The 22629-nt window shown below is 36.8% G+C and overlaps 1 protein-coding gene across 2 annotated transcripts in view; it reads left to right on the top strand.

The window, feature by feature from the left end:
- TRAK2 (trafficking kinesin protein 2) overlaps positions 1–22629 on the top strand; it is a 56169-nt gene that overhangs the window by 9608 nt on the left and 23932 nt on the right. The window contains exons 1-3 of one of the 2 annotated variants that reach the window (XM_070421842.1): positions 7752–7972; positions 13558–13830; positions 16722–16916. In XM_070421842.1, the coding sequence (XP_070277943.1) occupies positions 13740–13830; positions 16722–16916 (286 nt within the window). In that variant the 5' untranslated portion in view covers positions 7752–7972; positions 13558–13739. Of the gene's footprint in view, positions 1–7751; positions 7973–13557; positions 13831–16721; positions 16917–22629 lie in introns of those variants that run through there. The other variant, XM_070421841.1, reaches the window with a different exon arrangement.

Below are 22629 nucleotides of genomic sequence, written 5' to 3'. Positions count from 1 at the left end.
GGTCCATGTTTGTAACCTACTTTATATTTCTCTGTGACAATTGACAGTAAAATTCTCACACAAGAGGAGGACTTAACACTTTTCTTAGGAGACAGTGAAGAAAGGACAAAGGTATTCATAGCCAACCTAGGGAAAAGAACACCAGGTGAGAAAGCACTTGGCGGCGCCTGGGCCAAAGGAAGAAAAGAAGCAACCAAATCCCTAGCGCTGCAGGGATGAAAGAAAGAGGCACCGAGGAACCAGCCAAGGGCAGGAAAACAGGTCCTAAGGTTTAGTCTCCAGCAGACACTTCTGGGTTCTCTGATAACCTGGTTATCTGGTTTCTCAGCTAACAGCAGATTAGAAAGGGGAGAGACACTGGCAACTGTAAAGTGTAATGGTTGATTGCCTTTACAATGAGGCAGAAAACCAAATTAGAAGTAGACTTAAAATCTCAAAAAAAAATATAGCAATTTGAGACCATTTAGTGTAGGGAGAAGGAGCTCTTTAAAAGCTTATAATCTTAGAGAATATTACTACAGTCACTATAATACAGTAATTGCTTAGTCATAGTAATGACCCTGAGTCATCGCATTCTATCAGCCTTTTCTATCTCAGGACTTCTCCCCACAATAGCAGTTTGTTGGACTTTTTCTCATTACCATGTCTTAACTTTATTGGGAAACATCTTACTACCAATGTTTTTAAAATAAGAAAATTGTGGCGAGGGAGAGTATTAAAGATTTTGTAGTTTTTGCCAGTGTTTTCAAACACATTTCTCTAGGGCAGTGGTTCTCAACCTTTGGGTCGAGACCCCTTTGGCGATCGAACGACCCTTCCACAGGGGTCACCTAAGACCATCCTGCATATCAGATATATACATTACGATTCATAACAGTAGCAACATTACAGTTATGAAGTAGCAACGAAAATAATTTTATGGTTGGGTCACAACATGAGGAACTGTATTTAAAGGGCCAGAAGGTTGAGAACCACTGCTCTAGGGAATGTTTGCAATATTAGTGTAACTGATGGACTTAATTGATGTAGCCCAATATATACACTCATATCTCTTTACTGAAACCCATGAGAGGTCTATGTAGATTTTTGTAAATTAGGCTAAGAAAGCTTTCAATTTTCAAATGCTCTAACAACTTTATATTTCGTGTAGTACTGTTTTTCTCTCTACTACAGATTGCATGGATGTAACTTGACTACAGATTGATTTATTCTCTTAGCAGATATTTATTGAATGCATGGCATTTGCAAGATAATGTATTACAATATAGGTGGATTTAATTTCTTGCAACAAAATTTTATTTTGATCTTCATCCCGCTTATTTTTAGCAGCTCATAACAAGTGACAGAATTATTCCCAATTTACAGTAATAATATATCTGTATTATTTTCTCAATACTGTTGAATAGTTATTTAATGGCAAAATCAAATTCAGATTTGGAGTTGTCTTATTAAAGAAACATAAAAACACAGATCATTCTGTTTCTTTGTAAATACAGCCAACTTTGGGATCAGATGACTCATTTTTTTCTAAAAGCACAAAAGAACAAATTGGGGGCTTGTTTGCCCTTTTTTTCTCTTTCAGTAATCAGTATGTATTTTTTACAAAATGGAGTGGAGAGCTAAGCCTGTTTTAGAAGGATCTCTGAGGCTTTTTCTTTTAAAAAAAATATGTTATTGATTTTAGAGAGAGAGAGGAAGGAACAGGGGGAAAGAGAGAGAGAGAGAGATTAACAGTCCCCTACACTCCTTGTTTCTCCTCATAGCACTCGGAAGTGAGAGGCCCCAGCTCTGAGTTTGATTCTTGGCTCTTACCAGCTTGGCTCTTTTTAACCTGTGAGCTTAAGTTTTCTCTATCTATGAAACCTTAACAGTAATATCACATGTTGGGGTAGTTGTGAGGATGAGAGGGGATTATGTGCATAAAACAAAAACAGGCTTCATGGGAGAAGAATAAAGTCAATGCCTTGCACATAGTAAGTGCTCTGTCAGTGTTAGCTTTTATTGGGAAAATTGGAACAGAATTTGGAACAGAATTGAGAATCAATTTCTCTATCTTGTATTTTCCATTTGAAACAGAGCTCTTCTGTCTTTATATCAGTTGCTTACCATTATAAGCTAATCTCAGCAAACTTTTGTAGTGCTGGGTTCATTTGGTATATTCTGTAGTAAAGTCATGAATTTAACAAAGAGGTTTTGCTTTTTGTTCTCAGTGTCAAAAGAACTCGTTTCTGCTCAGGAAGTTTCACAGGACAGCGATGTCTGCTCTTCAGTTGTTCAGGTCTAGAAACTGAAGTTGTCTCAGTGTACTCTGTTGATCAGGCCTTGAGGAAAGTATACACCAAGCAGACCCACTAAAGAATGATAAGGAAGCTGGAATGTCTGCAGTTTATACAGTGGAACTGTCAAGTGGACCACATGTTTTGGTTCCCATAGTATATTTTTCCCTTATAGGAAAATCTGTGTGAGAGACCAAGTTACCAGGAATTCTTTCCTGTGTGTGCATTTAGAGGTGGAGGACACTTGAAGCATAAGGTACAGTATGCTAAGGGAATGGGAGCGGTGGGCTGAGTTAGCAGTATGGGTGCCAAGAACCTCAGCAGATTAGAGAGGGAATGAGGGCTGAGGTTGGAGGACCAGGTGGGAAACTATTGCCCTGGTCGGGGCAGAGAGAAGGACTTGGGTAAGGCCATAGCCATAGGCTTGGCGAATAAATGGACAGTAACTGGTAACTACATGGAAAGCAGGGATTGAGGAGAAGAAAGATGACTTTGGTTTTTGGCCCTGCTGATCAGATGAATTGATAATATTAGCTAATTAGTAAAGCAAGAAAAAACAGATATAATGGGAGAAGGATAATGAGTTCAGTTTTAGAATGTGATAAATTTATGGATTATAAGTTGATAGAGAGTTTCAGTTTAAAGTAAAAAAATGCCAATTTGGGCTGAAGATAGAGACTTGGGAGTAATTATTATATAATTAGAAATTAAGGCCTTTGAAGTAGATGAGATTTCTGAGGAAAGAGAGGGACCATGTTAAAATCCTGAAGAACTGGGGATACCAGCTACTAAAGGCAGGATGAGGGATAGAGTTATTAAATTTCCCTAGCCACCTAGTTACTAGACCCAGCTAGCTCATTTGAGAATCTTAATTGTCTCCTGAGTTGCGGATAGCCAACAGAATTTTTATCTGTTTTTATTTGGTTCCTGAATTTCATTGGCAAACCAAAATCACCCACCACATGTCATTTCTCCCTCAAAAGGTAACCTTGTCATGAAGTCGTGGAATTGATTGTGACAATGGTTTGGAAATCAATGAGCCTTATGTCCAAACCATAATATAATTTGAACATTTTTTGCCTAGTAGAATTATGTTACTAAAATGGTTATAAATCTTAGATATGCAGAATTCTAGACTCATTCTAGAATTATATATGTTTATAAATATGTTTATATAATAAATATTCTACCCTGGCATCACTCCCATTTTAAGTTACACCCTGTTTCTGGCCACTTAAGATTGCATGTCCTGGTGCCACTGATTACTTTGTTGATCTGAAGAGCTATATTGGCTACAGTTTTTCTTTTGGCACCTTTTGGAAACATCAGCTTCTGGAAACTTTAAATATTATAAGTTTAAAATAACTGAAAATTTAGGATCATCGTAAGCCAGCAAAAAACAAGTTTACATTTGATTTTTAGAAGGGACGAAAAGAAATGAGGACACAGATTTTCTACCTATTCCTGAAATATTTCTGTTTTTAAAATTTGTATTTATTTTATTGCTGTGTAAAATGCTGCTTCGAGGGATCTCCTTAGCTATTTGATTTGAAGATAAGTCGTGAAGTGCAGATTACACAGTAAATACTCTTAAGTCTGCCAGCATGGTTATATTTGTTCAGTTTTTTAATCTGTGAAGTGTCTGTAGGTTTTCAGGTAACGGTGTCTCTTGATTTAATTTACAACCTAAAATTTGTCAGTCAGCATTGAAAAAAACACTTTCTAATTTGGTGGGGAAGAATTTTTTTGGTTGCAGAAGTATAGTACATATTTTAGTACCCACAGAATCTATTATATAAAATGCCTCGGCTCAAGACATTACCCCCTCCACTGCATTTTTGGTTAAGAGAACAGGAAACCCACAAACTATAATACCACTTACTCTGCATTACTCAATTTTGAAGACTTATAATTGTGCTTTTTCCTTTTTTTAAAACCAGTACTTTAGTCAAAATGACATAATTTCCTATGTTGGAAAAGATTTAAAAATATAACAGCTATGATGATTTTATTAATATTCTGAAATATAAATTCTTGACGGCAACTGCTCTTGTGAGCAAATATTTTAATATTCCAGTAACCCAAGTATCAGCTGAGTGTCTGGATTTTAAGTGCTAAATAGTTGTTTTGAACCTTCAGTTTCATGTTATAGGGAAGCCAAAACTCTTCCTAGATTTCTGCAAATTCCTGGTGTTCTTGTGGCCTCTGAGCTACTGCCATCTGGATGGGACTTCTTTCCAGAGAAAGAGAGAACAGTCATTTCCCTAGTCTTATGCAGAGGAGTTAGCTTTCCTGCCGATGCTGCAAGAACTCATCTTGCACCATAGTGGGCTTTACCAAACAAAAACATTTCTTTCCTCAGAGGAGCTCTGCTGTCCTGTGTTAAGATGATGATGTAATATTCAAGTAAATATTTCCTCCATTTATCAAACTTCCATATATTTAAATAGTTCATACTAAACTCAGTCTCTATTCTTCAGAAGTTATAAGAAAATCCTATCTTAAAAGCTTTTGCAATGTTAGAATTGAATATATATATAGCTCTTTGTAGCATATATATATATATATATATTTTTTTTTATTGATTTCAGAGAGGAAAGGAATAGGAGAGAGAGATAGAAACATCAACGATGAGAGACAATCATGGATCATCTGCCTCCTGCACACCCCCCACTGGTGACCGAGCCCGCAACCCAGGCATGTGCCCTGGACCAGAATCGAACCCCAGAACTTTCAGTCTACAGGCTGATACTCTGCCCACTTAGCCAAACTAGCTAGGGCTTTGTAACTCTTTTGTCAGGTAGTACAGAGAAGATAGTGCTGTCTTCTACCCTTTTGAGGTTTGCATTTAGTATTTTTGAGCTATTTTCTATCCTATTTCCTTTTACTTAAGCTACCATATGACATCACTAAATTATTTTTGACTACCAAATAATAATGTGCTTTATTTATTTATTTATTTATTTATTCAATCTTTACGTGCTTTGTTTTTTTATTTATTTTTATTTATTTTTTCAATCTCTATTTGCTTTGTTTTTTATATTGCTAAGCCAGTCATCTTTTATAGAAATGAGTGTGAAAAGCAAAAGATGAAATTCCTCTCCAAAAGTAGTTTTAAAAGATGTTGATATTTCTTATTTGGCTATTTATAATATTTTCCATAAGAGTTTGGTGTCCTGATGCAAAAATACCATGATTTAGGGTATAAACCAGAGGTCAGCAAATTATATCCCGTGGGCCAAATCCAGCCAATTCTGTAAGCTAATAATGTTTTTTACATTTTTAAAGGGTTGAAAAAAAGGAGGGGGCAGCAGAAGCCTTATATGGCTGCAAACCTTAAATATTAACTACCCATTTTTTACAAAAAAAATTGCTAAACCCTTGTTATATGGATTCTTGAGTTTTGAAGTGGATGAATAACCCGTTCATTTTTAGAAAGTCCCTAATGGAAAGTATCAGTGATTATATAATTGTACATTCTGAATATTGTGTAATTCAGAAATGAATTACTTTAAAATGATGGCATATATTGATAATAAGTTGACATGGAAAGATAAATGAGTAGGCTGCTAAACAGTATGTTAATATTCTACTTCCCAGTGAAAGCTGGTAAGAGATTACAGTTAGCTTTCATTTATTCTTCATTTTTTATCTGCCATATTATACTGCCTGCGTTTTTTTGAATGAACATATTACTTTATTTATTTATAGTGAGAAACAGAGGTGCATATGTTTGTGTTGTGTTTATGTGTTTTGAAGAGAGAAACTGAATGGAAATTTACAGTGTAGCTTGTGACTGATTTTCATCTGATGAGAATCAGAGGTTTGTTTATTTAAGGAATGTAGTTTATATGCACCACTTTTAAACTCTTGTCATCTTTTAACTTAAAACACTTTTTCCTTCAAAGCTCTTATCAGATAACCAAACACCTGAAAATGTCAACACTGAGCCTTCATCACACTTGTTTTTTGTTTTGTTTTCTTTTCTTTTTTTATCATTTCCTTACTTGAAATCTAATTATAGTGCTTTAGAGCAGCTAGGTAGTAATATAAAAGCAACATGGCCTTTAAAGAAATTGTCAGGAACTGTGTCCACATAGTTTGCATTACCAAGATTGCTAGTTCTGCATAGATTGTCTCCAGCAAATGATTTCGTGTCCAGGTTCATGTTCAGACTTTATGGATTGAAGAGATGCAGTAATAATTATATGGCAAGTAGCCTACTAAAAGAACAGTAGGATTTCCATATGTTTTAAGAATTTCCCTTTTATCCCCATACCTTGCTCCAAATTCTCCTTATTTTCTTTCCCCTAAGGCAAGCATTTTCATATGTTTATAAATATAATGCAGAAAAAAATGAATTAATGTAAATGGCATTGTGGTATCTCTCTCATTTTGCTTCTTGCATTATTCGCTCGGCACTGTATTTGTAGTGCTTTGGTGCTCTGTAGTGTGTATCCACCACATTGTGCCTGTCTACTCTCCAGGGAGTAGGCCCTCACCTTACTATCACAAACAGCAATGCAGGAGATAATCTCGGAATTGTCTCTTTATGGGCTGATAAGAGAATTTCTTTGGGATACAGTAAACCCAGGAGCACAATTGCTGAGTCTTAGGGTACATATGTACTTCATTTGACTACACAGTGCCTGACGGTTTCTTTGAACGGCTGCACTGGGCTGCATTCCCACCAAGGGCTTTTTATTTGGGGACATTTTTATGAGTTTGTCCAAGAGCAATAGTTAGTGACAGGAAAGGATTACCGTAGGTAAGAATAATTGTCAGACTCCCAAATTATTGCTAAGTGGCAGCTCCAGAAGAGATATACAGCTATGCTTTTTATAAGCTCATGTGCTCTTTGAGAGCTAACTTAATAATGTGGAAAAGTAGAAGCTGATTTTGTAATTTATGAACTTTCTAAATTAGCAGAGGGACAAAGTATGCTTGAGACCAAGGGATTCAGCTGCTCTGCTGATCACCAACAAATGGTCATTTTCAACTCAGCCCTTATTGCTATTGATAATATGTTTATTTTATATGTGTTTGGTTCTGAGGTATTTTACAAATACTGCAAACCTTATTTTCTCTCTAAAAGCAGAGCTATGATAAATTGATTTATACAAAAGTAGAAATAGTGTAAAAAATGAAAGTGGGAAAATTATACATGTTAAATAAATGATTGGACATAAGAATGATTATGAAGAACAGTTCCACAGTGTGTGAGACATATATGTATCTGTGCAATTGACAACTGGCCAACGATGAAGAAATGTGAATGTCTGAAATGTTTTAAACCAAGGATCATAGTTAAAGTGGGATGTCTATTTTAGTTAAAGGTTGATACAGGTTAAAATTAGGCGTTCAAGAACTTAAAGGCTAAGCATGGTGAATGAAGTGCAACTGGAAATTTATCAAAAACCACAGATGGCACCATGGGTTCGAGGCCTTTCCTAATCTGCAGGTGTGGATTCCTTAGCTGCCAGAGGTTCCCTCCCTCCTTCTGTTGGTAGAGATTGTGGCAGGAAGGGGTTGCCCACCTCAGCAAACGTTCATTTTAAACATAACAGGGCAGGGTTTCTTTAATGTTCAAAATATCAGCTAGGAGGAAATGTGGACCCTGTAAGCCTAAATCTCACTCATGGATTTGGACTTTTAAACTAAGTGGATTTAACTACCTTTTGGAATCCAACCTGTTTGTAAGTAGAACTGCCTCCATATATTTCATATTCTGAAAACCCTACTGATCTTTAACTTGAATAGCACTAAAAAAGAGAGACAAAATATTTGCTGGGCACAAATCCTATTTCCTCAGGGTGAGCTTTACAATTGCGGGTAAAATGTAGCCAGTGCGATATCCTGTAGCACATCAGTGCCCCTGGACTTGGTGTTGGTGTGTGGTCTCTGCCTTCCTCAGCTCTGCTGCTCACTGTCCAGGTTGGATTTTGGTGAGGGTTCCCCTTCCCCCCAAACCCTCTTTTTCTTTTAGCTCCTAGCACTAAAGTCATCAAATAGTCTTTTGTGGTTCAGTGTCTGGTTTTAAAATGATTGTGGGCCGAAACCGGTTTGGCTCAGTGGATAGAGCGTCGGCCTGTGGACTGAAAGGTCCCGGGTTCGATTCCGGTCAAGGGCATGTACCTGGGTTGCGGGCACATCCCCAGTAGGAGATGTGCAGGAGGCAGCTGGTCGATGTTTCTCTCTCATCGATGTTTCTAACTCTCTGTATCTCTCCCTTCTTCTCTGTAAAAAATCAATAAAATATATTTTTTAAAAAATAAAATAAATAAAATAAAATAAAAAATAAAATGATTGTGTGTTTTTTGATATCTTTGATGTAACCAGATACATTAAAATTAGTGAGTCTCTGTCAAAATCTATTATTTAATGTAGGGACAATGTACACTTATTTCTTAAATTACACAATTGATCCTTTGTCTGGATTAGGGCTGCCACTGCCTGAAAAAGCTGCTGCTGAAGCTGGTGATGAGCACCGTTACTACTTCTGTGTGCTGATCAACAGCTCACATGTATCTTAAATTAATCCCCAAAGTATTATTTGTACAATAAAAATTTTAAATATATTTCTACTTTAAGTGATTCATTAAATCATTATATTTACTATACTTCCGTCTGCACTTCTGTCAAGAGGAAGTTTCCCAGAATTTATTTTAGCCTTTCTGTAAGCCTGTTCTGACTGGAGTATCCTGTGTTAAGGAAGTAGCAGTATATTTGAAGGCACCGGGCCTATATTTAGGCACTCATTGTTGACCATTAGTTTCCATGGCTAGGCTAAACTAAGTCAGTAACCATGTTGTTTTCTGCCAGCAATATTTGTATCATGGCCATGATTTGCTTGTTCTTTTTTAAGTCTCCTTCTTATTAAAATAAGTCATTTGGCTATTTTATTTTCTCAATGTTCATGAATTACAAAAGCTCGCTTCTTATTAATAATGCATATGCTTGATTGATTGTTTTATGAAAAAGCAGCAAAATTGTTCCTAAAAAGTGTGAGCAGAGTTCCAGCATAGAGAGTAGATGGTACTCAAGGAAATACTTAGAATATGCGTGTACAAACTAGGAAGGGCACTGAAAGGGTGTTGTTGTTTGGCTTGCCAAAGTTCAGTTTTTACTACATTTAGGACTCTGATTTTGCATGCTTTCTCTTTATTCAAGCATCAGAGAAGTAGAAAGAAAAAGGATTATGGCACTAAATATCACTTGTCAGAAGGCAGGAATTAAATGTGACTTTTGATGTTGAGGGAAGATGCATTAAGGAGTCAGGAATAGGGTTTACGTTGTGCTTAACTTCGTGTAAAGTACAGAACTAATAATGATGACAAATAGTACTAATTGGTGCTAATAGAACTAATAACTAATATTTGCATCACATTTACTGTATTCTAAAGTATTGTTTTAAGAGCTTTACATGTTTAACTCATGTAATTCCCCCATGGACCCTGAGGTAGGTGCTATTATTTTCCTCTCTCAACGCACTTAATCCTCATAGCAACCCCATTAAGTAGACCCTGTTATTAGACCCATTTTATAGGTGAAGAAATGAGGTTAAATAATTTATCCAAGATCCTACAACTAGTAAGTGAAGCTGGAGTTCAGATATAGGCAGTCTAGTTCCAGAATTCATGTTCTTAACTACTATGGTAGACTAAGTAATGGCCCTCAAACATATCCAGATCCTATTGCCTGGAACCTGTGACTCTTATCTTATACTAGAGGCCTGGTGCACGAATTCGTGCACTGGTGGGCTCCAGCCGGCCCGCCCCCATGGGGGTCAATCGGGGGCAGGGCTGGCCATTTGGTTGCTGGGCTTTTATTATATAGGATGACTAAAGAGATTTTGCAGAAGAAACTAAAATAAGAATTTGGGAGATGGGGAGATTATCCTGGATTATTCCACTCCATATACATGTAATCACAGTTGCCCTTGTAAGAGGGAGATAAAGGGAGACTTGGCAGAAGGTGGTGATGTGACATAGAAACAGATTTGAAGATGGAGTAAGGGGTCGTAAGCCAAGGAATGTAGGTCTAAAAGCTAGAAAAGACAAGGATTCTCCCCTAGAGCTTCCAGAGGAAGCACAGGCCTGATTTTGGTCCATTGAAATCATTTCATCCTTTGGCATCCAGCAGTGTAAGATAATAAATTGACTTTGTTTTAAGCCACTAAACTTGTAATTTGTTGTAGTAGTAACAGGAAACGAATACAGCCACTATACTATGGATAATGGTACCATTTATAGTTAAGACTTTTATTATAAGCAGCCCTTCCTCACAATCCATGAAGAAATAATCTCCCTTAATAGCCCTGTTTTATGACACTTGTCTCTTTATAGTACATTTTCTCAGTTCTTATCTCTTTATGAAAATTATTCAGATGTAATCTTTAGACTACATCTGTTCTATATACAAACAGGGTAGCCATTCTGGGCTTAGAGTTGGCTGTTGAGCCAGAAACTTAAGAAATATTGAGATGGAGTTTGTATCTGCTTCCAATAAACTACGTTTTTTATTAAAGTAAAAAAGAATAAATATTAGGCTGAAGACATCATCTTTTCTTCAGGCCCAAGCAAAGGCGGAAACTAAAGGCAACAAGCATTTTAGTCCTCATACCTGACCCTCCCCAGAAAGAGTAGTTAATTATAACTCCTATCTTGACAATGAGAAACTGTTAAATAATGTGCTTAGAGTCAGAAAACCAGGCTTGAAAATTCAGGCTTGTCTAATGCCAAGTTATAGACATTATTCTGTACTCACTGTTGCCGCTCCAAACTAGACCTGCTGAGGAGCTCATATCTAGACCAGAGCATATCCAGCGGGTTTATTTAGTACTCAAGAGTCACCAGGAAGAACACATCATTTCAAGATCATCCCTGACTTGCTCCACAGTCTGCAGGTTGGGCAGGTTCTTGGATTGCCCTGGAGGTCTAGATTGCTCCTGCATGACTCGGGAGATGGACTTAGTTCTGTGTTCAACTTGGTTTTCTCTATTCTTGTTTGCAGGAGTTAAGACCAAACCCTTAACAAAACCCCCAAAACTGATTAAGATGCGATTCTCTTGTATGACCAGGGATCAAACCCACAACCTTGACATATTGGGTCAATGCTCTAATCAACTAGGGCACCTTACTTATATGTGGAATCTAATGAACAAAATAAACTGATGAACAAAATAGAACCAGAGGCATGGATACATGAAAGAGACTGAGAGGTCAGAGGGGAGGAGGGTTGTGGGGGACTGGATGAAAGAAGCAAAGAGATTAGCCAAAGAACATATAGACATAGCCCATGGACACAGACAACAGTGTGGTGAGAGCTAGAGGGAGGGGGGTGGGGGCTGAATGAAGGTGGGTAAATGAGGGTGCATATAGAGGACATCTGTAATAGTATCAACAATTTTAAAAAGCAATTCTTTTTTTAATATATTTTTTATTGATTTCAGAGAGGAAGGGAGAGGGAGAGAGAGATAGAAACATCAGTGATGAGAGAGAATCATTGATTGGCTGCCTCCTGCATGCCTACTGGGGATCAAGCCTGCAACCCAGGCATATGCCCTTGACTGGAATCAAACCAGGGACCCTTCAGTACGTAGGCCGATGTTCTATGCACTGAGCCAAACCAGCTAGGGCAAGAAGCAATTCTTTAAAGCAAAGATCTGGAATCCATAGTTGAAACTTGAGGATTTTTGTTTGGGAGTGTTCCTGTGTGATATAGGTAAAAAAATTTTTTAAACAAACAGAAAAAATAGGAATGGTAATGTAAATATAAGATTAAACCAGCTGTCATGTAACAGTGTTCAGCAGAGGTTCTCAAGGTTAGTGTTAAATTTTCACAATGGTTTTTGGTTAAAATATGATTAAGAACCACAGTTCTGCCGAAACCGGTTTGGCTCAGTGGATAGAGCGTCGGCCTGGGGACCGAGGGGTCCCGGGTTCGATTCCGGTCAGGGGCATGTACCTGGGTTGCGGGCACATCTCCAGTGGGGAGTGTGCAGGAGGCGGCTGATCGATGTTTCTCTCTCATCGATGTTTCTGGCTCTCTGTCTCTCTCCCTTCCTCTCTGTAAAAAATCAATAAAATATTTAAAAAAAAAAAAAAAAAAAAAGAACCACAGTTCTATTTAAGAACCAATTTGGACCAGTATGAAAGACACTTGGCCTTTATCCTCTCCCATTTCATCCTTCTCCCTTTCTCCTTCCCCTCTCTTCTTCACAAGCAAATTTGTGACATTACTTTTTTTTACAATGCTTTCTTAGAAATTGAAAATAATTTTAATATACTTGTAGGTGTAAAAAGTAGAAGTCTGTTCTTTAGTTTATTGGGATTTTTCTAGAAGTAGTGGTATAATTGCAAGTATCTAAATGTAGGGGGGAACCCTGTTTAAGAAGTTGATGTAGGAAATAATTGATTTAGACAGATGTTTATTTGATGCCTGAATAATAGTACTATTAAATCAGGGATTGGAAAACTATTTCTACAAAGAATCAGGTAGTAAATATTATACAAAGCATATGACAAAGTATTATCTGGCCCAGAATGTCAACAGTGCCACGGTTGAGAAACACTGTTGTATATTATTCCATTTTATCTCCTTTGTTGGTTTATTATCTGTAATTCTTGAGTCATTTTATTGGTTGCTTTAGGATTTATAGTACACATCTTTAACTTATCACAGTTTACCTTTAAGCAATATGTTACTATTTCCATGTAATGTAAAAGCTTTACAACAGTATATTTCCATTTTTCTCCTCTGGCCTTTGTACAATTGTTGTAGTACATTTTACATCTACATATATTATAGATCCCACAATATATTATTATTTTACTTTAAACAGTCAATTATTTTTTAAAAATTTAATAGTTTTATTGATTATAATGAACATATTTCAAGTGTACAATGTGGTGTTTTGACATAGGTATACACTTGTGGAACCATCACCACAATCAAAATAATAAATATATTCATCATCTCCAAAATGTTTCCCCTGCCCCTTGGTAATCCCTCCTCCAGACCCAGGCAGCCACTGATCTGCTTTCTGTCATTATAGATAAGTTTACATTTTCTAGAATTTTATATAAATGGAATTATAAACTACATACTCTTTTTCTGTCTGACTTCTCTCATCCAGCGTAATTATTTTGAGATGTATCCATGTTGTAGGCATCATTAGGAAAGCATTCTTAATGCCAGACATTGAATTGCAGGTAATTGGACTGCTGTTGTTAGCGAGCATGCTGAATGTCAGAGTCATTTGTTTTGTTCTTTGTTTTAGGTCATGACTGTCAAGGTCTGATAATCACCTGAGAGCGAGCACTCATTGCTACAGATGTCATTTGTCCATCGGGAATATCCGTACAACCAGATCCATTTTTTTATTGAATGGCTTGATGGATTTCCTTTACTCTAATTCATACCAAAGCTGTCCTTCTCAACCAAAGCAAGAAAGGATCCTGCATGAATCAATCCCAGAATGCCATTTTTACATCACCAATGGGTGAAGAAAACCTCATGAATAACAATCACAGAGACTCGGAGAGCATCACTGGTGAGTCCAGTTTAATAAATATTGAAGGGTGTTGCTTACAGGATAAAATGCAGATGCCTTAATCCAGTGTATAAGATCACTGTAATGAAATGGAGGATGACTGAATTAATTCTTTCATCCCGTAGTCTCCTATCATATTATCAAAACCTGCCTTGTGTGCCTTTGCTTGTCTGTGTCTGACTCCCCCTACCATGTGACAGTCAGCAGGAACTGTCATACTAGTCTTCCTACCCCAAAGGGCAAGGACAAAGATGCTTGTATTTGTATATCCTGCAGGCACCCAACAAGAATACCTGGCACATAAGAGACACTCAGGACAGACAGAGTGTACAAACACAGGTGAAGACCATCAGCCCTCATTTGCAAGACTAAATACAAAAACTAAACACCCAACGTTTTTTCTAAACTTTGGTTCTAAATCTCATTGGTCCACAAAACCTGATCTGTGCAGCTATTTCTAAAGTTACTTCACTTTAGTTATATTTATGTTTGCTGAAAATGTATTTTATTTTTTTAACTTTGTAGAGTAATTTTTTCTTCTTCTAAAATACGTTTTTATTGATTTCAGAGAGGAAGGGAGAGAGAGATAGAAACATTAGTGATGAGAGAGAATTATTGATTGGCTGCCTCCTGCATGCCCCACACAGGGGATCAAGCCCACAACCTGGGCATGTGCCCTTGACTGGAATCAAACCTGGGACCTTTGAGTCCACAGGCCAACATTCTATCCACTAAGCCAAACCAGTTAAGGCTGTACGGTAATTTTTAAAAATTTATCTTTATTGTTGAAAGTATTACAGATGTCCCCTTTGTTTGTTTGTGGTTTTTCTCCCCCCACTCCCCTCCATTGGCCCCCTTCACCCCCAGCCGCCCCTCCTAGGCCTTTACCATTCTGTTGTCTGTGTCCCTGGGCTATGCATATATGCATATAAGTTCCCCATTAGTTAATCACTTCCCACTTACCCCTAACTTCCCTCTGAAATTCGTCAGTCTGTTCCATGCTTCTATGTCTCTGGATCTATTTTGTTCATCAGTTTATTTTATTCATTAGATTCCACATATGAGTGAGATCATGTGATACTTATCTTTCTCTTACTGGCTTAATTCACTTAGCACTCCTCTTCCTGCAAAGTATTATAATGACAACCGGTAGGATATATATTTGTGGCAGGAAAATTTTGGATAATCACATGGAATTCATAGAAATAGAATTTGATACAGTTTAGGGCTCATTTAAGAGATCTGCTAAGAGCTTCTTTAGAACCATATTTAAGGTTTTAAATGTACCTCATCTTTGTGATTATGAAGTGCCAGAAGCCGGTCCATCCTTGCTGCTTGACACAGTCACTGCAGGGAAGAAACATCTGCACAGCATATGTTTCAAGGGACCTGACGTATATGGCATACTGTTTTTAATATGTTTGCTCACCTTCTTGGCGCTATGTGTTTTAACCAAGGTCACCTCTCCTAGAAAGGTTGTTTCCCCAGGTAGAGATTTTTCCCTGAAGTTAGTGAGGGAATAAAACCCCTTAACTAAATGCCAGGCGGATAGTTAATCACTTTAACTACAAACAATCACCCTTAAGATATATAATCTTTACTCCCTGGAATGGAGATAAGAAACGCCCTAACCTTTGGAATAGAAATTGACAGGATTAAAATCAACTGGTATAAATACAGATGTAACAAGACAATAAAAGACAGAACTTGGCTGGAGATCCTGGCTAGAGATTCTGGCTCGGCTGCTGATCAACTGAACGCTTTTTCCGTGTCATTCCTTCTTCGCCGACTCCGTCCACACCTCTGGGGATCCCTGGACCTGCTGGGATAGGACCCCAACAATGAAGCCACAGCATGTCCTTCTAGGTGCATAGGGTTGTCTAATATTGTCAGCCTTCTTGTAATTGATTTATTAAATTGTTATTGTTAAGTTAAGGTCAAGTAGTAGAAATTTACTCTCTTAGGGTGTTATTTCACTTTGTTGTTCTTTGCCAGAGTTAGGACATGTTTCTTTTTATAAGCCACAAAGGAAATACTAGATCTCTTAAAAAAGTGAGGGGGTTGGTGTGACATCCTGTATTTTCTCTATGTTAAGCCCTAGTATTTTAAGCATGTTACAAGGGATAACTTTCCTTTTCTTGTAAATGGCTAAATTTGAAAGGTGTTAAATGATGGGCAGTGTTTGGGACAGAAAGCCAGGAACAGGCACACAAAGGCAGAGAAGCCCAGGTGAGTTCAGAGATATGAATGACGTGGGGGAGTTAGGGTGTGCAGGTGAGAGTAGTGATGTGAAAGGTATTTAGGAAGTTCAGTGTACCACATATTTCAAATAAAAATGAAGTACTTAGTCCAGAACCAGTGTAAGAACACTGTGCTGGAATGTTAACGTAACAGTCAATATTTAACCAGTAAGTGTTAATTTTTTTTATATCTAGCTGATTTTTCCCGATTTTAAAGAATCCTCCCACAGAGTTTAAATTCTTTTACTAAAGAGGATGTAGTTTTATTTCTTTAGAACTACTTTCTGCTAGTTGTTTTGTGCTGCCTTTAAGCCTATACATTTTTGAGATCAGATCTCTTTTAACCAGCACTAACTAGATTGACAAGGAGGAAATAATAAATTTGTCTAAATTTATTTTAAAGTTTAAAAACATATACACTAAGCAATATATTTTTACATATTTGTGGTATTATTTTTGCTGTAGAAGTTCTCATATTAAAGTAGCCCAGAGAAAGACCAACTATAGTACTAGGATACATACATTAGTAAAAATTAGTGGAGAAATGATCTTGGCTAATATATACTTTCACAAAATGAATTTCACTGAATTTTTTCTGTAGCCTAGTAATTGAAATATATTGGATTCATTTACATGAACTCTCTTCTTTAGATGTCTGCTCCAATGAGGATCTCCCTGAAGTTGAGCTGGTGAATCTGCTGGAAGAACAGCTACCCCAGTATAGACTAAAAGTGGACTCTCTCTTTCTATATGAAAATCAAGACTGGACTCGGTCCCCACACCGGCAGCATCATGCATCTGGCGCCCTCTCTCCAGTCCTTGCTGAAGAGACTTTTCGATATATGAGTGAGTATTTTTTTATCCTTTTAGAGTTTGTCCATTGAAGTAATCATCATGAGTATCTTGGTATTGGCTTTTAAAACATTTAACAACTCTAGCCATTGTTTGGCAATGATTCTATGTATTATGTCTGAATACATAAAGTTTGTCACTCTTATGGCTCTGAGTTCCCAGGGTTGCAAGCATATTCAGATGTTTCCATTTCTTCCATCTTTTATTTGATATTTTCTTCACACTGAGTAGAAAGGGAACTTTTTAAAAAGTAGTGAAATCATTTAAAATTTAATATTCCTTTATGTCTCTTGACACTTACTGTCCCAATAGTTTGATATCCTAAGCCATCAGCTTCTTTACTCTTATCCTCTCTATTAAACACAGTCACAGGAACTATGTCAGTCTTTAAGAAGCATAGTTCTTGGACACATACCTGGTTTTAATAATGACAAGGAAAAATAAGTGCACATTACGTAGTAATCTTCATTATTTACTTAAGAATCCATAGAGAATATTTCAGTGAAAGGCTAAACCAGATTGTTCTGAAAGTAAGTCTGTTTTACACCAAACTCTTAGAAATGACAAAATTAAATAGAATATTTTTTTTAACTAAAATATGGAGATCTTTTTGCTTTTCACCTAATTCTAAAGCTCTGCATTCAGGCTATGCTTACTTTTTCCTTATTCCCTATAGAAATTTTGTTTATATAATAGCTGTTATAATCCTCCTATATAATAAAAGGCTAATATGCAAATTGTCCCCTCAGGCGGGAGTTCAGCTGACCGGGAGTTCGACCAGGGGGCAGGACCAGCCGGCCAATCTCCTATGTCCCCTCCCCCTGGCCAGCCCACCGGAACCCCACCCACACACGAATTTGTGCACCAGGCCTCTAGTATATAATAAAAATCTATAGGTTCCATGTTATGTTTGTGAAATATTTTTTATTTGAATTAGATATGAGGTTGCGTTAGATCCTAGACATTTTCCTAGTCCATGCTTCTGTCTTTTTAAAGATTGTGGCTGGAGAATGATAGTTGTGAAATACTCATTTTCATAGTAATCATTAACTTGCTTTTAATAGTAGCTTCCTGGAACAAGGTTATTCACTGCTCAGAAAGAATTCTAAACATTTTTTAAACTTGAATTGGAATATCAAGAAACTCAGAAAGACTGTATTTCTGTCCCCAATAATTTTTTAAATAGCTGAATATTAAACAAGGCTCTTACGGTTTTTCTAACTTTCTAGTTTAAGAAGTGGCTTGCTTGAGATTTTCTAGAAAATGCTTTTTTAAAGGAACACTATTTTTTATTTCCATTTCCCTTTGTTCCATGAGTTTTTTGATTTGTGAGAAGAAAATTTCAAACTGAAATTTCATCATGATAAATTTAGTTTGTCTTTATTTTGATAAAATGGCACAGAAAGTATCCCTTAGTTTATGTTCTTTGTCCTGTAAGTCACGGAGGGATAAGGAGGCACTGTAGCTAGAAAGATGTCTTAAAGATTTAATGGAGTTATTTTTAGGATGAATTTTTTTTTTTAACCTGGGAAATGAAAGATTTTTAAATACTTGGGTTTTAGGACTTTATATAAAACAAACCATAATGTTCAAGGGAGCCATTTAAAACGAGATTAATGGGATGTTACAGATCTGTCCTTCAGATCCTGGAAAACACTCCTGCTCCATTAGTTGAATGGTACTGTTTTTACTTCACTTTGAAAATTAAACTATACTATATGTTGATATACCTGAGATCATGAAGCAAATAAACTGAGATTATAATTGCCTCACTAATACTTTATTTTTGTAATTTACTTTCATTTCACTGTTATTTTAAAGGTATCAATTCTTTGGGTTAGCAGTTCACTCTAATATAAATAACTTCCATTATGAATTTTCATCTTATGAATGTAAAAGATAAGTGATTTACTTTATTTAGCAAATTGACCAAGGCTTTAAAAAGCAAGATACAAAACATTCTCTTACCCTTTCCCACAGTTTTCTATCCCCTTGATATTTCAAGATTGGTGGTTTTAAATAATTATGTGTCCTGGTAAGCCATCCTTGGGTTCAGCCTCTTCTTATCCTTACTTCCTGCACATGCTAGTAGATACTGTGCTCATTAAAGTGAATTTTAACAAACTATAAAGAAGTGGCACCTTCTCTCTTACATAATGTAAAGAAATTGAAAGAGCTGTGAGAAGAAGATCAATTTGGAAGGAAACATGGGTTTTGGGTTGGGAGCCTATCTCACATGAGGGAAATGATACTGGTTGTTCTCAAGCTCCCACCAAACAAACTGGAAACTGGAAAGAAGTTGTTTACTTTAAAAATAGATCATGAGAACAATGAATGGGTCCAACAAACTAGTTCCATCTTAGTCCCCACCATGCACACAAAGTTTAATATTGGTAGTTCCCATCCTGAAAAAATGTGAGATTGAGGCAGTTGATGCAGAATAAATAAAGTAAGTGCTTGTGTATATTACCCCCATTTTTTTTTTCAGAAACATTGAATTCTCTAAATATTACACCAAAAATGTTGAATATTAATTAACAACCTTCCAAAACCAAGTTACAAAATTGTTCTGTTAAAAAATATGTTTATCTATATGTAAATTGTACCTCAATACATTTTTTTTTATTATCTCCCTGATGAATATGGTTTTGTTATTATTGTTGTTATTTCAGAGAATTAGGTTAGGGAAGTTCATGTCTGGAAATAAGCAAGAAGCATTGCTAATTTCTGTACCGTTTAACAGATTTCTATTTTAACCGCTAAGAACTGAAGGGAAAATAGGATTTTATAGAAATTACTATAATAAAGTCAGCCTGCTTGACTATCTCTTCATTCCTGGTTAGAGAATTACAGTTAATAGTCTATGGTTTTAGAAGCATTTAATCTCAATGCCTAAATGCCAAGAGAACTTGTAAGAGCTGTGCCCTGAGTACTTTTGAAATCTTCCCAAGCAACATGTCTTTATCAGGAGTATGTGATAAGGAAGAGAAGACAGAACTCATTAGGCTGCAGAGAGGAATCCATTATGTTCCTTCCTATATGCTTTGTGACTGACATCAGTGGAGCAACTCTGCAATTGAGCTGGCTCAGCCTTTGGGGCTTGGTAGTATACAGCCTGTTTCACATAAAACATAAGAATTGGAAAATTCTGGTTGCATTGCCTAACTTCTTTGCCATAATACATATTGAAGCATTTTAAATTTTACTTTTGCAACCTCTTAACAAGAACTATTTTTTTTATTATAAAGATAACATTTATTCATGGAAAATTAGCAAAAAACAGAATCAAAAACAACAGATCAACTATAATCCCTACCCAGAGATAGCCACTATTAACAGTTTAATGTATATCCTTCCAGCTTCTCCTATATGTAGATAATGCCCACACTTTGAAGAACAGAATTGGGATCTGTGCTGTTTTAGAACATGTGGATACGAGTACCTCGTCAGATAAATGCCTTTTGATCTTGGTGGGACTGTGGTAGAAACAGCAGGATGGTGTTAGAGCTCTGTACTAGGAATGAGCAGACCCAAGTTTTATCTTCTGACCTTGTGAGCTGGGGTTGTTATCACCTTATTATTATCCTGGCTTTGCCACTAATGGCTTGCTTTGTGGTATTAGACATCATTTACAAGTAATTCCTCTCAGTCAAGATCCCTCATACAAGAAAATGAGATCATTAAATGAGATTAACTTCTTAAAGTTCAGCTTTAAATTCTCAAACAGTGACAGATGGTTTTATACAGTACTGTGTCTTTCATTTTCTCTTCCTCTTTCATCATGTGTGACTTGCAACTCACAGCTGTTTTTTACATCCTTAACTTACTGGCTTTACTTCAAATTAAATTTGCCACTTCATTTTCAACTGTGGTCAATTATGTAAAATGAACTATGTCATGTTTTTTTTTTAAATTGTATAAAATTGTTTTTAACTGAGTCTTATTATTCTAAAAATAAAAGGCCAAGGTAAGAGGCAATAGGCATTTATTTGAGATCACAAAAAATAGCTGTTCAGGAAGCACTGATTCAAGCAGAAACCCAAATAGTGTTCTGATTATGGGGTGAAGGCAAGGGGTTTTTTATGAGAAAGAGAAGGGAAGTAATTATATGAATACTAGAGGCCCAGTGCACGAAATTCGTGCACGGATAGGGTCCCTAGAGGCTGCCAGCTGCTGGCCAGGGCGCCTCCCTTCCCCTGGCCTCCAGCCGCCAGCGGCCCCGCCCCCTGGTTGAACTCCTGGTCGAACTCCCAGTCAAGGGGACAATTTGCGTATTAGGCTTTTAGTATATAGGACAAGGAAGGAATTTCTATTAGTGCCAATAAGCTACCAAATTGTGAAGATTTCTTAAACCCAAAAGCCTGTTTTCCTTAATCCTGTGGTTAAATTATGGAGTCACTTTTTCTACTTGTAAATATAAATTCTTTTCAAGTGAAAATGTTTCTTTTTAGTTTTTTGTTTTGGATAGTTTTTCTTCTAAGTTTTCTTATATTCAGTTTAAAACTCCTTTTTTTTAGCTATCTTCTAATATACTTTTACTTTTAACTAGGAATAAGATTATCATTAATAATTAAGGTCTGAGTAATTCTCAGATTCATTTTAAGCAATGATGCTAGGAAGAAAAATTACAAGCTCAGATATAATAACCATGTCTAATGGTGCCTCTTGGGCACCTTCAGGTATCAAGATGGGTCTAAAAAACTACAAATGACTTAAATCATAGTATTTGCTGCCAACTCAGTGAATTATTTGCAGAGAATTTAAAATCAGGGCTATTTCATACATACCAGTTGTGTTTAGAGAGTAATAGCTGTAAATAGTTGTATGATAGTCAACAGTTTTGATCAATAAATGATCATATTTGAACCTCCTAATGACCTTGTGCAATGCATGTTATGGCCTCCATATTATAAATACAGAATCTGAATCTCAGAAGGAGGGTTAAGTGACTTGTTCAAGCTCACTCAAGCTTTTCTGCTCCAAAGTCTCTGGTTTTTTTATTTCTTCAAGACAAAGTAATTATAAAAACCTAAGTCAAACATAAATCTGTATCATGTAGTACACTCCAAAGTCAAAAGATTCCTTTTGTATTATGCATCGTTTTCAGCTGAAAAAGATATTGCTTATTATGACTGTGGAGTCACTGGAGTAATGTTTGTCCTTCTCTTTGGAGCAAAATTATCCAAGTGCATTGACAGTTTCTGAGTTTATGAGGTGCAGAAATACTGGGTTTGAATTATGCAAGTAATAATCTATATATATAAAAGCCTAAGCGACCATCATGACCATATGACTGGTTGACTGGTCGCTATATGATGCGCACTGACCACCAGGGGGCAGATGCTCAACAAAGGAGCCGCCCCCTGGTCGTCAGTACGCTCCCACAGCCAACCTCCTGCAGCCGGTCAACCTCCTGCGGTCCCTCCCCCCAGCCAGCTGGCCCCAATCAGGACTGGGTGAGATGGCCCCCATCACTGGCCAGGCCGAGGGACCCTACCTGTGCATGAATTCGTGCACTGGGTCTCTAGTATAGATTTATTTTATAGCAATAGTCTAGATATGAAGATTATCATAACGGGTTTTTAATTAAGCTAAAAATGATTATGGTCATAACAAAGCTACAAAAAGTCTTACAAGTCCTATTCCTTATTTATTGACTAGAGGCCTGGTGCATGAAATTCATGTACGGGTGCGGTCTCTTCAGCCC

Source organism: Myotis yumanensis, unplaced genomic scaffold (assembly GCF_028538775.1).
Source record: "Myotis yumanensis isolate MYYU_CA2020_CCGP unplaced genomic scaffold, mMyoYum1.0.hap1 SCAF_8, whole genome shotgun sequence".
Lineage (NCBI taxonomy): Eukaryota > Metazoa > Chordata > Mammalia > Chiroptera > Vespertilionidae > Myotis > Myotis yumanensis.
Note: the sequence above shows the minus strand (reverse complement) of the source record. Positions and strands in the feature narration are given on the sequence as shown.